The 13,926-nt window shown below is 34.9% G+C and overlaps 1 protein-coding gene across 4 annotated transcripts in view; it reads left to right on the forward strand.

Moving 5' to 3' along the window:
* Positions 1-13,447, forward strand: part of SCN9A (sodium voltage-gated channel alpha subunit 9) — a 168,395-nt gene extending 154,948 nt beyond the window's left edge. For all 4 annotated transcript variants that reach the window (XM_044934418.2, XM_025275646.3, XM_044934416.2 and 1 more), the window contains exons 25-27: positions 4,204-4,308; positions 5,733-6,003; positions 9,180-13,447. In XM_044934418.2, coding sequence (XP_044790353.2) covers positions 4,204-4,308; positions 5,733-6,003; positions 9,180-10,372 — 1,569 coding nt within the window. In that variant the 3' untranslated portion in view covers positions 10,373-13,447. The remainder of the gene's footprint in view (positions 1-4,203; positions 4,309-5,732; positions 6,004-9,179) is intronic.
* The last annotated feature ends 479 nt before the right edge of the window (positions 13,448-13,926 follow it).

Consider the following 13,926-nt stretch of genomic DNA (forward strand, 5'->3'; position numbering starts at 1 on the left):
CTCAAGAGTCTTCTCCAACACCACAGTTCAAAAGCATCAATTCTGCGCTCAGCTTTCTTTATATTCTAACTCTCACATCCATACATAACTACTGGAAAAACCATAGCCTTGACTAGACTGACCTTTGTTGGCAAAGTAATGTCTCTGCTTCTTAATATGCGATCTAGGTTGGTCACAACTTTCCTTCCAAAGAGTAAGCGTCTTAATTTCGTGGCTGCAGTCACCATCTGCAGTGATTTTGGAGCCCCCAAAAATAAAGTCTGCCACTGTTTCTACTGTTTCCCCATCTATTTGCCGTGAAGTGATGGGACCAGATGCCATAATCTTCGTTTTCTGAATGTTGAGCTTTAAGCCAACTTTTTCACTCTCCTCTTTCACTTTCATCAAGAGGCTCTTTAGTTCTTCTTCACTTTCTGCTATAAGGGTGGTGTCATTTGCATATCTGAGGTTATTGATATTTCTCCCGGCAATCTTGATTCCAGCTTGTGCTTCATCCAGCCCAGCGTTTCTCATGATGTACTCTGCATATAAGTTAAATAAGCAGGGTGACAATATACAGCCTTGACATACTCCTTTCCCTATTTGGAACCAGTCTGTTGTTCCATGTCCAGTTCTAACTGTTGCTTCCTGACCTGCATACAGGTTTCTCAAGAGGCAGATCAGGTGGTCTGGTATTCCCATCTCTTTCAGAATTTTCCACAGTTTGTTGTGATCTACACAGGCAAAGGCTTTGGCATAGTCAAAGCAGAAGTAGATGTTTTTCTGGAACTCTCTTGCTTTTTCGATGATCCAGCGGATGTTGGCAATTTGATCTCTGGTTACTCTGCCTTTTCTAAAACCAGCTTGAACATCTGGAATTTCACAGTTCATGTATTGCTGAAGCCTGGCTTGGAGAATTTTGAGCATTACTTTACTAGCATGTGAGATGAGTGCAATTGTGCGGTAGTTTGAGCATTCTTTGGCATTGCCTTTCTTTGGGATTGGAATGAAAACTGACCTTTTCCAGTCCTGTGGCCACTGCTGAGTTTTCCAAATGTGCTGGCATATTGAGTGCAGCACTTGCACAGCATCATCTTTCAGGATTTGAAAGAGCTCAACTAGAATTCCATCACCTCCACTAGCTTTGTTTGTAGTGATGCTTTCTAAGGCCCACTTGACTTCACATTCCAGGATGTCTGGCTCTAGGTGAGTGATCACACCATCGTGATTATCTTGGTAGTGAAGATCTTTTTTGTACAGTTCTGTGTATTCTTGCCACCTCTTCTTAATATCTTCTGCTTCTGTTAGGTCCATACCATTTCTGTCCTTTATCGAGCCCATCTGTGCCTGAAATGTTCCCTTGGTATCTCTAATTTTCTTGAAGAGATCTCTAGTCTTTCCCATTCTATTGTTTTCCTCTATTTCTTTGCATTGATTGCTGAGAACAGCTTTCTTATCTCTCCTTGCCATTCTTTTTAACTCTTCGTTCAAATGGGTATATCTTTCCTTTTCTCCTTTGCTTTTTGCTTCTCTTCTTTTCTCAGCTATTTGTAAGGCCTCCTCAGACAGCCATTTTGCTTTTTTGCATTTCTTTTTCCTGGGGATGGTCTTGATCCCTCTCTCCTGTACAATGTCACAAACCTCTGTCCATAGTTCATCAGGCACTCTATCAGATCTAGTCCCTTAAATCTATTTGTCACTTCCACTGTATAATCATAAGGGATTTGATTTTAACTGCTATGTAATACATCTTTGACATAACATGTAAAGACCAGCCTGACTTACAGAATGTCTGCCACCTAGGTTTTAAAGGGATGCATTTCACAAGGTCTTTATAAGCTATGGTTAATTAAAATGACAACACAAGTTTCTCTACTGGAGTGTTTTGTAATCTCCTCTTAGCTTCATCCCACTCTTCATTATACTGACAACCAGGGTATCATCAACGATAGATAAGACATGTAATTATAAGTTATTAATAGCCTCTGATATTCAACCCTCGGGCTTCCGAGGTGGTGCTAGTGGTAAAGAGCTCGCCTGCCATTGTAGGAGACATAAGATACATGGGTTCGATCCTTTGGTCAGGAAGATCCCCTGGAAGAGGGCATGGCAATCCACTCCAGTATTCTTGCCTGGAGAATCCCATGAAGAGAGGAGCCTGGCGGACTACAGTTTACAGGGTCACAAAGAGTTGGACATGACTGAAGCAACTTAGCATGTACTCACTTTCAACCCTCATCACTAGATGGTGAAGGGTTTAGGTTTCTCTTGACATTATCTTGAAAGTTCTCTCTTGTACATCAGTAGATCAGATGAATACCAAAGTTACACAAAGACTGCGTATCAATTAGAGGAGACGTAAATTAAAACACATAAGACAGAAAGGGAAGACTGGTTTTCATTAGGTATTTGATAGATAAGAAAATACAATCCAAGAAAACCAAAGGGAAACCATATCCAGATCACCTTTAACTCTAGGACCCTACAAGTAAAGGAAAGATTTCAGAACTATAAATTTCCCCCCAAATTCCTAATTACATGGATTGTGCTAATTTATGCCATAACTAAAAGTTTATATTTCAGGTCAATGAGGAATGTGCATGAATCTGTATAAATTGTAGATAATTTTAAGAAATCAACAGAGTTTAAAAGAATAGGCAAAGCTTCTAAGTCTCCTGTGTGAGATTTAGACTTCCACAGTGAAGAAAGGATCAAAAACTTTATTTAGATGTTAGTTTATTTACTGTTGAATCTTAAATGTTGTATATTCAATTAGAAAGTCCTTCAAGTCAGAAACCCTAGAGTACTGATAATTTTCTCAACATCTAAAACTCTATTATGTATATTGTTTATACCCAATAAAGTGCTTATGTTGAAATTCCTTTATTTGGAATTAAAGAGATAATGAAAGTTTTTTTTAGTAAATAAGTAAATAAATGTACTATGTGTATACCAAATATATTTGTGTGTGTACACTATTTATCAATGTGTTATAATAACATATATAGTATATTCATTTTTATGCTAAAGGAATATGGTATAATAAAATGAATGCAAGTGAATACAAAAATATTATTACTTTTTGCCCCTACTATTTATGAGTCAGTATGGCTAATAAGTAAACATTAGCCAACTTATTATTACTTACTTTTGTTTCTTATCACTCTTCCTGATATATTTGTTATTTAACAATGAAATGCCTGATGAGACAAGTAGCAGATAAAATGAGATACCAGCATATCATTTAAGACAAAACAAGTTAGGCTACTAAAAAATAAGTGAGCCAATTATTATTTCACATAATCCATATATTTTATATATTATGCATATTACATTACATACAGAGAGTCATGTCCCTACGTGTAGGTAATCCTTTAAGATAGATTTGATTTATAGCTACCTTGCACATAATAAGATATATTTCATTTTATTAAGGTGTAATTAACATATAATAATATATTAGCTTCCCAGGTGGTACTAGTGGTAAAGGACCTGCCTGTTAATGCAGGAGACATAACAGATGCTGGTTAGATCCTGGGTTGGGAAGATTCCCTGAAAGAGGAAATGGCAACCAGCTCCAGTTTTCTTGCATGGAAAATCCCATAGACAGAGAAGCCTGGCAGGCTGCAGTCCATAGGGTCGCACAGAGTCAGACACAACTAAAGTGACTTAGCACACAGCACGTACAATATAAGGATTCAGTATTTGCATACGTTGTGAAATGATTACCATAAAACTTTAGTTACATGTGTCACCATCTGTCACCAGAAGTATGGAATACTTTTCAAGAGCCATACTAATCTCTATATGGTTCCAATTTTAATATATGTGCTGCTAAGTCGCTTCAGTTGTGTCCGACTCTGTGCAACCCCATGAATGGCAGCCCACAAGGCTCCCCCGTCCCTGGGATTCTCCAGGCAAGAACACTGGAGTGGGTTGCCATTTCCTTCTCCAATGCATGAAAGTGAAAAGTGAAAGTGAAGTCGCTCAGTCGTGTCCGACTCTTAGCAACCCCATGGACTGCGGCCCACCAGGCTCCTCTATCCATGGGATTTTCCAGGCAAGAGTGCTAGAGTGGGGTGCATTGCCTTCTCCAATATATGTGCTACTGAAGTGAAAACACATTTCATTTCTGTATGAATACATTTTTAACCTGAATAATCACCTGAAGAAATATCTGGAAAATGATTCTGGTTTTAACTAGATTTATTTTTATTTCTTTACCTTGGAGGTCAAGATATCTTTATGACAGAAGAACAGAAGAAATATTATAATGCAATGAAAAAGCTGGGATCTAAGAAACCACAAAAGCCAATACCTCGGCCAGGGGTAAAAAATATTATATTTAGCATGTAAATTTTAAAATTATTTTAATTCATCTTTAATATATAATTATTTCTTAAACATGAATGTATAATTTTAACATTTTAATGAAAAGTCCTTATAAAACTGAATATATGTATTTTGAATACTATCACAGCTCTTAATAGTCTTTCATATATTTTCCTTTTCTATAAAAATGAAAAAATAATTATATATGCTTTTACCTCTACATTAGTTATACATCTTACTATTAGTACAAATGGTCTATAGAGAATCAAAATAAAATGTACTTTTGACTGAAATTTGATTATCTTGATGACATTATGATGTAGTCATAGCATGTAGCGATAGCTGTCTTCAGTCAGGTGAAACCAACCTTGTAGACCTTTGATATTACAACAGACAGAACACCAGGGAAGCAGTCAGACTGGTCATGAATCTAAACTTTATCCTGCTATAAGATCAAAGACCAGAATAGGCTCAGGTGTAAATAGTGAGTCTTAGCAGTTAAATAGTTTGCATTCCTCTAACAGTTAAAATAAATTTAAATGCATTTTATGTACCTCAATTTCTGTTTTGTATAACACTGTAGACCAAAGTTGTGGCTGAAGACAGAGCATCCTAAAAATGGGAATATGTTTAGTACCAGCTGCCTACATGAGGATTATCCAGCACTTTTAAATGGACACATGGCCAGGTTTCATCCAGACCTACAGAACCATAATCTATGAATTTAAAGCTCTAGTATTTAATTTTCTCAGTACCCTACTTGATCTTGATAGAGTGTCTTAAAACTTGCTTATGTAACCAATAAAGTGATTTTGAAATTGAGTTTCATGAAAAGCACAGTACTGTTCAGTGAGATTGATAAGAAAAGTGATATGTTAAATATGGATATGTTTGGAAGTATATATTCTATACATGGAAGAGACAGGAAAGTATAGATCTCTGATATTATAGCAGTAATACCAGTGTAAGACAATGCCCAACACATTAGTCAAAATAAGGTGACAAAGTAGAAATTTAGAGATGTCATTTTATTACCTTGAAACACTCTAGGTAATGGAACTGAGATTTTGTTTTCTTTTTTTTTTTTTCCTCTGAGAGTTTCTTAGTAAAAAAATTACCTTGTGATCCTGGCAATTCCTGTATGACATACTAGGGTGGATATGCTCAAAAGCAAATGTTAGTTTACAAGGTTAATTGAAGAATTGGTATACTGAAAGTCAACAACAAGTTGTCATGTACTCTGACTTAGATCTAGCCCATTAATCATATTCCTTAAACAAAGCAAGAACTTATAACCAAGGATAATTTATGCAAGTTTTAAAGACAGATACCTTTAAAATTTGTTTTGTTAATGTAATCATTTATGGATACTACTTTGAAAATTTACTGTACAATTTCCTATCATTTTTGTTTCTTTGCAGAACAAATTCCAAGGATGTATCTTTGACCTAGTAACAAACCAAGCTTTTGATATAGCCATCATGGTTCTGATCTGCCTCAACATGGTAACCATGATGGTAGAAAAAGAGGGACAAAGTGCCTACATGACTGAAGTTTTAAATTGGATCAATGTGGTTTTTATTATCCTGTTCTCTGGAGAATGTGTGCTGAAACTGATCTCCCTCAGATGCTACTACTTCACTATAGGCTGGAACATCTTTGATTTTGTGGTTGTAATTCTCTCCATTGTAGGTAAGACCATTTATTAATCAGATTTTAATTCTGAATCAAACTAAACATCACACATATTCAGAGAAGTTTCTGAATTCATGAATAGAAACCTACTTTTGAATAACACTGAAAAAAATGAAGTAACCTTTAAAGCAAAACTAAACAAAAACATCTGCGTCAGAATTCCTAGGTTCAAGTTATGAGCCTGAAGGATACATTTTCTATTTGTTGGAAGCACATAACACCCCTTGATGTTTGACTTCCAGAATACCCTTCACAAACGTAGCAAGTGTGTCAGTAGATAGGTGTGTCTTAGACCAATGTAAACTGGCAATATAAATCTAAATGTAGAATCTGAAATCATTTCTAGTTTTTGCATATATGAGAACTATCCCTTGATTAATGATAATATAACTAGCCAGAATATTGGTGATTGAAAATTCTCCCTGAAATCAAAGTGAAGTTAAGGTATGAAGAAATGCCTGCTTCATTTCTTACGGCTTCATACTTGTCAAGTCTGTAATCATTTTCAACCAACCGCAGTCATGTCTGTGAATCACAATATTTGATTTTATACTTCCTCTTGTTTCATTACCATAGCTGTTTTCCTGTCATCTTGTTTTTCATTATTTGTACATGCCTTACCCAGTAGTTTAGGTTTGCATTTATTTTTATAATTATAAATTTTAGACAGGAAGAGATTATGGAGATTATTTAATACAAACTCACTTAGAGATGCTGAAACAAGGAGACTAAGAAAGGTTGAAAGTACTATAACCTAAAACTGCCATATTGAGTACTGCAACTTAGAATAGACATTCAAAATCAATTTTTGAAAAAAATAAAAGAAAAATTAAAATTTAGGTAGGAATCACACATTAACAGCAAGCAAAGAGAGGAAGCATTCCAATTAACTTAGAAAGAAGAAAGGAATATCCCTCTCTCACTTCTCTTTGTAACAGTGTTGGCTGATCCAATTAGATAAGAAAACAGAGAGGTACATATCTTTAAACAATGGAACAAATGATCAGTTTCACATCTTACTGTGGTATTCTAAAAATGCAAGAGAATCAACCAATAAAATGGATTCAATTAGAGTTCAAATAGAGAAGGCAATGGCACCCCACTCCAGTACTCTTGCCTGGAAAATCCCATGGGCAGAGAAACCTGGTGGGCTGCAGTCCATGGGGTCGCGAAGAGTCAGACATGACTAAGCGACTTCACTTTTACTTTTCACTTTCATGCATTGGAGAAGGAAATGGCAACCCACTCCAGTGTTCTTGCCTGGAGAATCCCAGGGACGGGGGAGCCTGGTGGGCTGCCACCTATGGGGTCGCACAGAGTCGGACACAACTGAAGTGACTTAGCAGCAGCAGCAGCAGAAGCAGCAGAGTTCAGAAGGTGCAGATTTTAAATTGCATGAACCATGAACCAATGTTAATAATTGTTTATGTGGACCAAAAGATTAGAAAATATATCTAAGGAAATCTGATTCATGATTCCAATAAAAATAAAGAAAAATACCTAGAAATAACTGTAATAAGAAATGTATAAGACTTCTATGAGGAAAACTAACAGAAACAAAAGAAAGTTTAAATACTAAATCCAGTGTTATCCCAGTGAAAATATGAGTGGGATAATAAATTGGCAACATAAATCTAAATGATTCTAAAATTCATCTGGAAGAAAAATTAGAGTAATGAGGTGTGACTTACATTGCCAGATATTAAAGATTGTTATTACATTGATGAAGTAATAGATTCAAATAAATAATCCTAATTTAAGCTTCAATATATAGAGAATTACTAAGTTACTCAGTTAAAAGATCTCGTGGATCAAGATTAATTGATATGTAAAAATGTATTCTAGTGGAAATAGATTTATAACCATGAGCTTGAATAGTCCTTTCTATTCATGACAAACAACTCCCTTGAGACAAAATAATAGATATGACCACATAAAAATCAAAATATTTATTCTATGGAGGAAAAATCACTACCGCCACCAAATTAAAAGAAAAAATAGTTGAAAAACATGTTAAAAACAAGGAAATTGTTAATGTAACATTTATGGCTAACAAAGGATTAGTACTTGTGAACACGTGTACACCCATGGCGGATTCATGTTGATATATGGCAAAACCAATACAATATTGTAAAATAATTAGCCTCCAATTAAAATAAGTAAATTTAAATTAAAAAAAAAGGAACCACAAAAAAAAAATTTTCCTCATAAGTCAATAAGAAGTAAATCTCCCAACAGAAAAATATTCAAAAAACTAGACTAGGCCAAAAGGAGAAAGTTGAAAATAGTCAACAAGCATAGAAAATGTTCAATAAATTAAGAAAATGTGGATTATTTTTCCCCAAAAAACTGCCACAATACTAAGATGTTTCAAACATCACAGAGATATTTTTGGTAAAATTATGAAGAAGAAAACAGCACTGGTGAGCATGTGAAGTGGGAGCACTTTCACAGACTATCATTAGGAAAGTTAGTTTCTACAAACTTTTTGGAGGTCGATTTGCAATATATAACAAAGATTTAAATATACTGTTTCACCTACCTTCTATTATTATCAAAAAATGCTCATGCAAAAAATACTCCTGCTTAGATATTCATTTCAGTCAAAACAATTGGAAACAGCATAAAATTCTTCAATATATGGTGACTTTGACAGAACATTATACAACTATAGAGAATTGTTCTGTTGTCATTTATATGGAAATACCTCCATAACATATGACGAAATAACTAAAACAGATGACAAAAAACCCTTCTATTATCATGCTTACATTTGTATATGTTTGTGTGCTTGCATAGAAAAATGGAGTGATCCTAAACAAAATATTAACAGCAGTTAATGGTTGGTTGATATTTCAGGTGATTTATATTTTCTTTTTAGCATTTTACTATGTGACTTTAATTTTTCTACCCTTACAAATTAAAAAACTGTGCATGAAAAAAATATAAGGTTCACAAACCTACTAAAGTAGAAAAAAAAGTCACAATGGTTAAGGCTAGCCATTTTACTGTGGGATTGCTCAGTCCTTGGATGGTTATAATACTGTCTTCAATATAAAATGAAAATCCTGAAATCACAAGAGATAAAATGGCACATAAAACTATTTAGAGTCATAATTTTCTGTAGCATAGATATTTAAATATTTACCATTTACTCCTTCACTCTTCACCAGGTATGTTTCTGGCAGATTTGATAGAAAGGTATTTTGTGTCCCCTACCCTATTCCGAGTGATTCGTCTTGCCAGGATTGGCCGAATCCTGCGTCTGATCAAAGGGGCTAAGGGGATCCGCACGCTGCTCTTTGCTTTGATGATGTCCCTTCCTGCGCTGTTTAACATTGGCCTCCTGCTCTTCCTGGTCATGTTCATCTATGCCATCTTTGGAATGTCCAATTTTGCCTATGTTAAAAAGGAAGCTGGAATTAATGACATGTTCAACTTTGAGACCTTCGCCAACAGCATGATCTGCCTGTTCCAGATTACTACCTCTGCTGGCTGGGATGGATTGCTGGCACCTATCCTCAACAGTAAACCACCGGACTGTGACCCCAAAAAAGTTCATCCTGGAAGCTCAGTTGAAGGAGACTGTGGGAACCCATCTGTTGGGATATTCTATTTCGTCAGTTACATCATCATATCATTTCTGGTCGTGGTGAACATGTACATTGCTGTCATCCTGGAGAACTTCAGTGTTGCTACTGAAGAAAGTACTGAGCCCCTGAGTGAGGACGACTTTGAGATGTTCTATGAGGTTTGGGAGAAGTTTGATCCAGACGCGACCCAATTTATAGAATATAGCAAACTCTCTGATTTTGCAGCTGCCCTGGATCCTCCTCTTCTCATAGCAAAACCAAACAAAGTCCAGCTCATTGCCATGGACCTGCCCATGGTCAGTGGGGACAGGATCCACTGCCTTGACATCTTATTTGCTTTTACAAAGCGTGTTTTGGGGGAAGGTGGAGAGATGGACTCTCTTCGTTCACAGATGGAAGAAAGGTTCATGTCTGCAAATCCCTCTAAGGTGTCTTATGAGCCCATCACAACTACACTAAAAAGAAAGCAAGAGGATGTGTCTGCTACAGTCATTCAGCGTGCTTACAGACGTTACCGCTTACGGCAAAATGTCAAAAATATATCAAGTATATACATCAAAGATGGTGACAGAGATGATGATTTGCCCAATAAAGAAGATATGGTTTTTGATAATGTTAATGAGAACTCAAGTCCAGAAAAAACAGATGCAACTCCATCCACTGTCTCTCCACCTTCTTATGATAGTGTAACAAAACCAGACAGAGAGAAATATGAAAAAGACAAAACAGAAAAGGAAGACAAAGGGAAAGATGGCAAGGAAGGCAAAAAATAGAGCTTCATTTTTGATATATTGTTTACAGCCTGTGAAGGTGATATATTTGTGTTAATAAGACTCTTTTGAGGAGGTCTATGCCAAATCTCTTTTTATCAATTTATTCTCAAAGTCAGTGCATTTGCTAGCTCTGATTCTCTGACATAGGTGGGCAGCATTAGCAGATGGCTATTTTTACATTGGTAAATGTATCTCTAAGAATTGTTAAGAGTAAGTGTACAGGAATTATTGATTACAGCAAACAGAGGTGATTTAATTTTATTTACTTTCAATAAATCAGAAAAACATGTAGAAAATATTCACATCTGCCTTGTCATCTTTTCACAGGATTGTAAACATTGATGTTTCCCATGCATGTAGGCATGTGTGCGTGCACACACACGCCAATACCTAACATTTGGATATCTACAAAAGTATTTTGCCTTGACTTTTCAATGTAGTGCTCTGATAGAAGGCACCAGTAATGAATGTTCAGTTAAAACATCTTGTTATCTTGTTATTAGGGGGCAAGACTCTTTTATCCATGTACAGAGGTCATTCTATATTTTGAGGTGCTTAAATTTATTCATGTTACATGAAAACCAATTTATGTGCCCACTAAAGGCCAGGGGACATGTAGGCTGGTCAGTTCTACCAATGCTTTTTGTTTATCACGATGCATATACCGATTAGGATAAGAGTTACCTTTAGAATATTGTGTTTCATGGACTGCCTTTTTCTATATCTTTGTTTGTTCATTCGATAATCATGAAACATGAAAAATTATTTTAAGTACTTGAAAGCAAAGCTGATACTGTCTTCAGTGGAGTGCTTCCAGATATGCAGAAAGATACTTGATATCCTGGTACATGTTTGAGCAGATAATGACTTGGGCACAGTATTTAGCATTTCACCTGCATAATATCCTGAATGTGTATGGCAAGCTTTCAAGTCGTACTACATGGCAGGCTTTCAACACAAACTTGTGTGTAGTAAGAATGAAATAGCATTCAACCAAGGTTCTTGCCAACTTGCTTGCCTGACTGGTTCTAGTAATCCACTTGAACCTTTGTTCTTTCATCTACAAAATGAGGAGGATGTCACTTTCTCCTTAAAATTCTATGACTATGAGATATATTATGTATCCATCAATAATGTACCCTGAGCTTAAAGTTTACCAAGGACACATTCATTTTGCTTTCACTGTTGTCCTTCTATCAAGGATTATATATCTAGTTTAGAAAAAAAACTTGTTAATACTGGCTTGAAAACAAATAGCCATAATGCATTTTTTATGAGCTTATTCCAGGAACATGAGATCATTCTTCTATCGAGTTCTTCATGCACTGGCAAAAACTGAGTTACAAAAGTGGAAAGTAATTTTATTTAGAAGATTTTGTGGGAGGTTTCAAAACAAATATATACAACAATATTTCATTCATTTGCTTTCCTCAATGAAAAAAGAACATAAACTGTATTTCTATATTTAATGCTTAAAACATTTTTGTTGTTCTTTTGGCTAGTAAAAAATAAAGGAGATTTAAACATACCCATAGAGATGAAGATGTATGGATAGAGGATGAAAGGCAAAGGGCAAAAAAAAAATCAAAACACAGAAATGAGAAAGACAGACAAAAACAAAGAAAGCGACATCTCCACAGAACTTCCTACCTAGAATGTTTCTAAATTATGATGTGTTTTACAGCATTTGTGAAGGAGATTATCACATCTAGACATTTGTCCTAAAGCATGAATGAAATTAAACCTAGAGCCAAAGATTCTTTACCAATCATTCATCTTACATTATTTGGGCCTCTTTTTTATTTACTAAATAAGATACCATGCAGTGTTTTCCTGGACTATATAGAGCATTGTATCACCTCCCTGCTAAGTCTGTTGAAAATAGGTTTTGACCAATTTAGAGAACCATGCAAAATATATTACCTTTGTAAGATTTTTTAATACACAAAATTAAGAAATTAATATTACCTTAAATGTGAAGTTTATCCTCATCATTTTAAATCCATATAACTGTACTTTGCATATTTATAAAATATAGTGGGAAAAGATGTGGGAAGGTTTATGTGTGATTTACTATTCATGTTTTTACATTGCCTGACTTTTATGTGAAAAAAAAATTAGCAACTTGTTCCTCAACACAATTTATTCTAAGCATTTCAAAAAAAGAATTACAAAGTTGCACTTCCATTTCATGCTGAACTATAATTTTTTAATGTAACATGGTTAAGTTTTTATATATATATGTTTTCCCAGGAATGTCTAATTGTAACTTTTTATCAATAACAATATTTTGGAACCAAGTGCTCATTTAATATATTACAAGCTTGAAAGGAAATTAGACTTCTCTTTTCATACAGATTACTGTTTGGTACTAATAATAAGATACCATTCTCAGCACTGTCATGCTAATATTTAAGTCACACTATCATGGAACACATTTAATCTAATGATATAAAATGACAGTTACACTGTACAATTTAAATTGGAATAAAGTGGCAGGGAACAGATTTGAACACAAATCCATTCATCCAATGGAGAGAAACATGGGAGAATCTCATTTTACCTTTTGACTGTTATGTAGTTTGCAAAAGATGTAAGTAACTTGTTGGCTGTTTCTAAATGCTAACTGATGAAAACTTCAACCCTAAATGTTCAGCATGATTTTATAGAATTTTGATAGCTTTATTCAAAAGTTAAGAGGAAATGCATATGTAAATAAAGCAGTTCTAAATAGCAATTCCAGAGAAATGTTAATGGGAATGATGAAAGTGGGCCAGCTAAATTAGAATGGCCAAGTAACTGGCTTGGGTTTAGGACCTATGTATAGAGGCCACCAATTTCTTTTAATAACTGTGGTTTGTTACGTTATATTCTTGAGGAAAATAATTGAGTTGCTTCATAAAGATAAATGAATAGCCATGAATATAATAATGCTGTTTACATAGAATTCTTTATAAATTTCATACATATATGAATGCTTAAAATGTTTGAGTTTGTCATAAATTATATTGTAGTTATACTTGAGACCTGCACATTGTAATAGAATCTAAAAATAAAAGTCATCAAAAAATAAAATCATGTTTGCATGTATTTTCTGTTTTTGTGAGAATAACCTTTAACATTACACCATAATCCAGGCAAAAGGAGCTGCAGAGTACATGGTTAAAATCTCTTTCAAGGGAGGGAAAGGTTGCATACTGATTAGAGTGGAGGGGACCTTTGCTGCAACAGGATTTGATGCACATGGGATGAAAAACATGAATAATTGAGAGCTGTAAACAAGCAATAGGGGAAACATGCTATACTTTATTCTCTATTATTCTGAAAGTTGTATAATTAGATACCCATATTGACAATCTGTCCCAGAAGAAAAAGCCAATTTTAAGAGACTTAGGAAGCTTGTGTCATGTCTGTATCACGTGCTTTAGCTTGACCCTCGAAATTATTTTTCATAAGCAGTTGAAATGCAAAAAAGCCATGGATGAAACTATAGGTAGTAAGTATATAGAAAATATTCAGAGCTTATTAACAGTTTTGAAAACCTAAGTAGCATT

The sequence above is a fragment of the Bubalus bubalis genome, chromosome 2 (genome assembly GCF_019923935.1).
Source record: "Bubalus bubalis isolate 160015118507 breed Murrah chromosome 2, NDDB_SH_1, whole genome shotgun sequence".
NCBI lineage: Eukaryota > Metazoa > Chordata > Mammalia > Artiodactyla > Bovidae > Bubalus > Bubalus bubalis.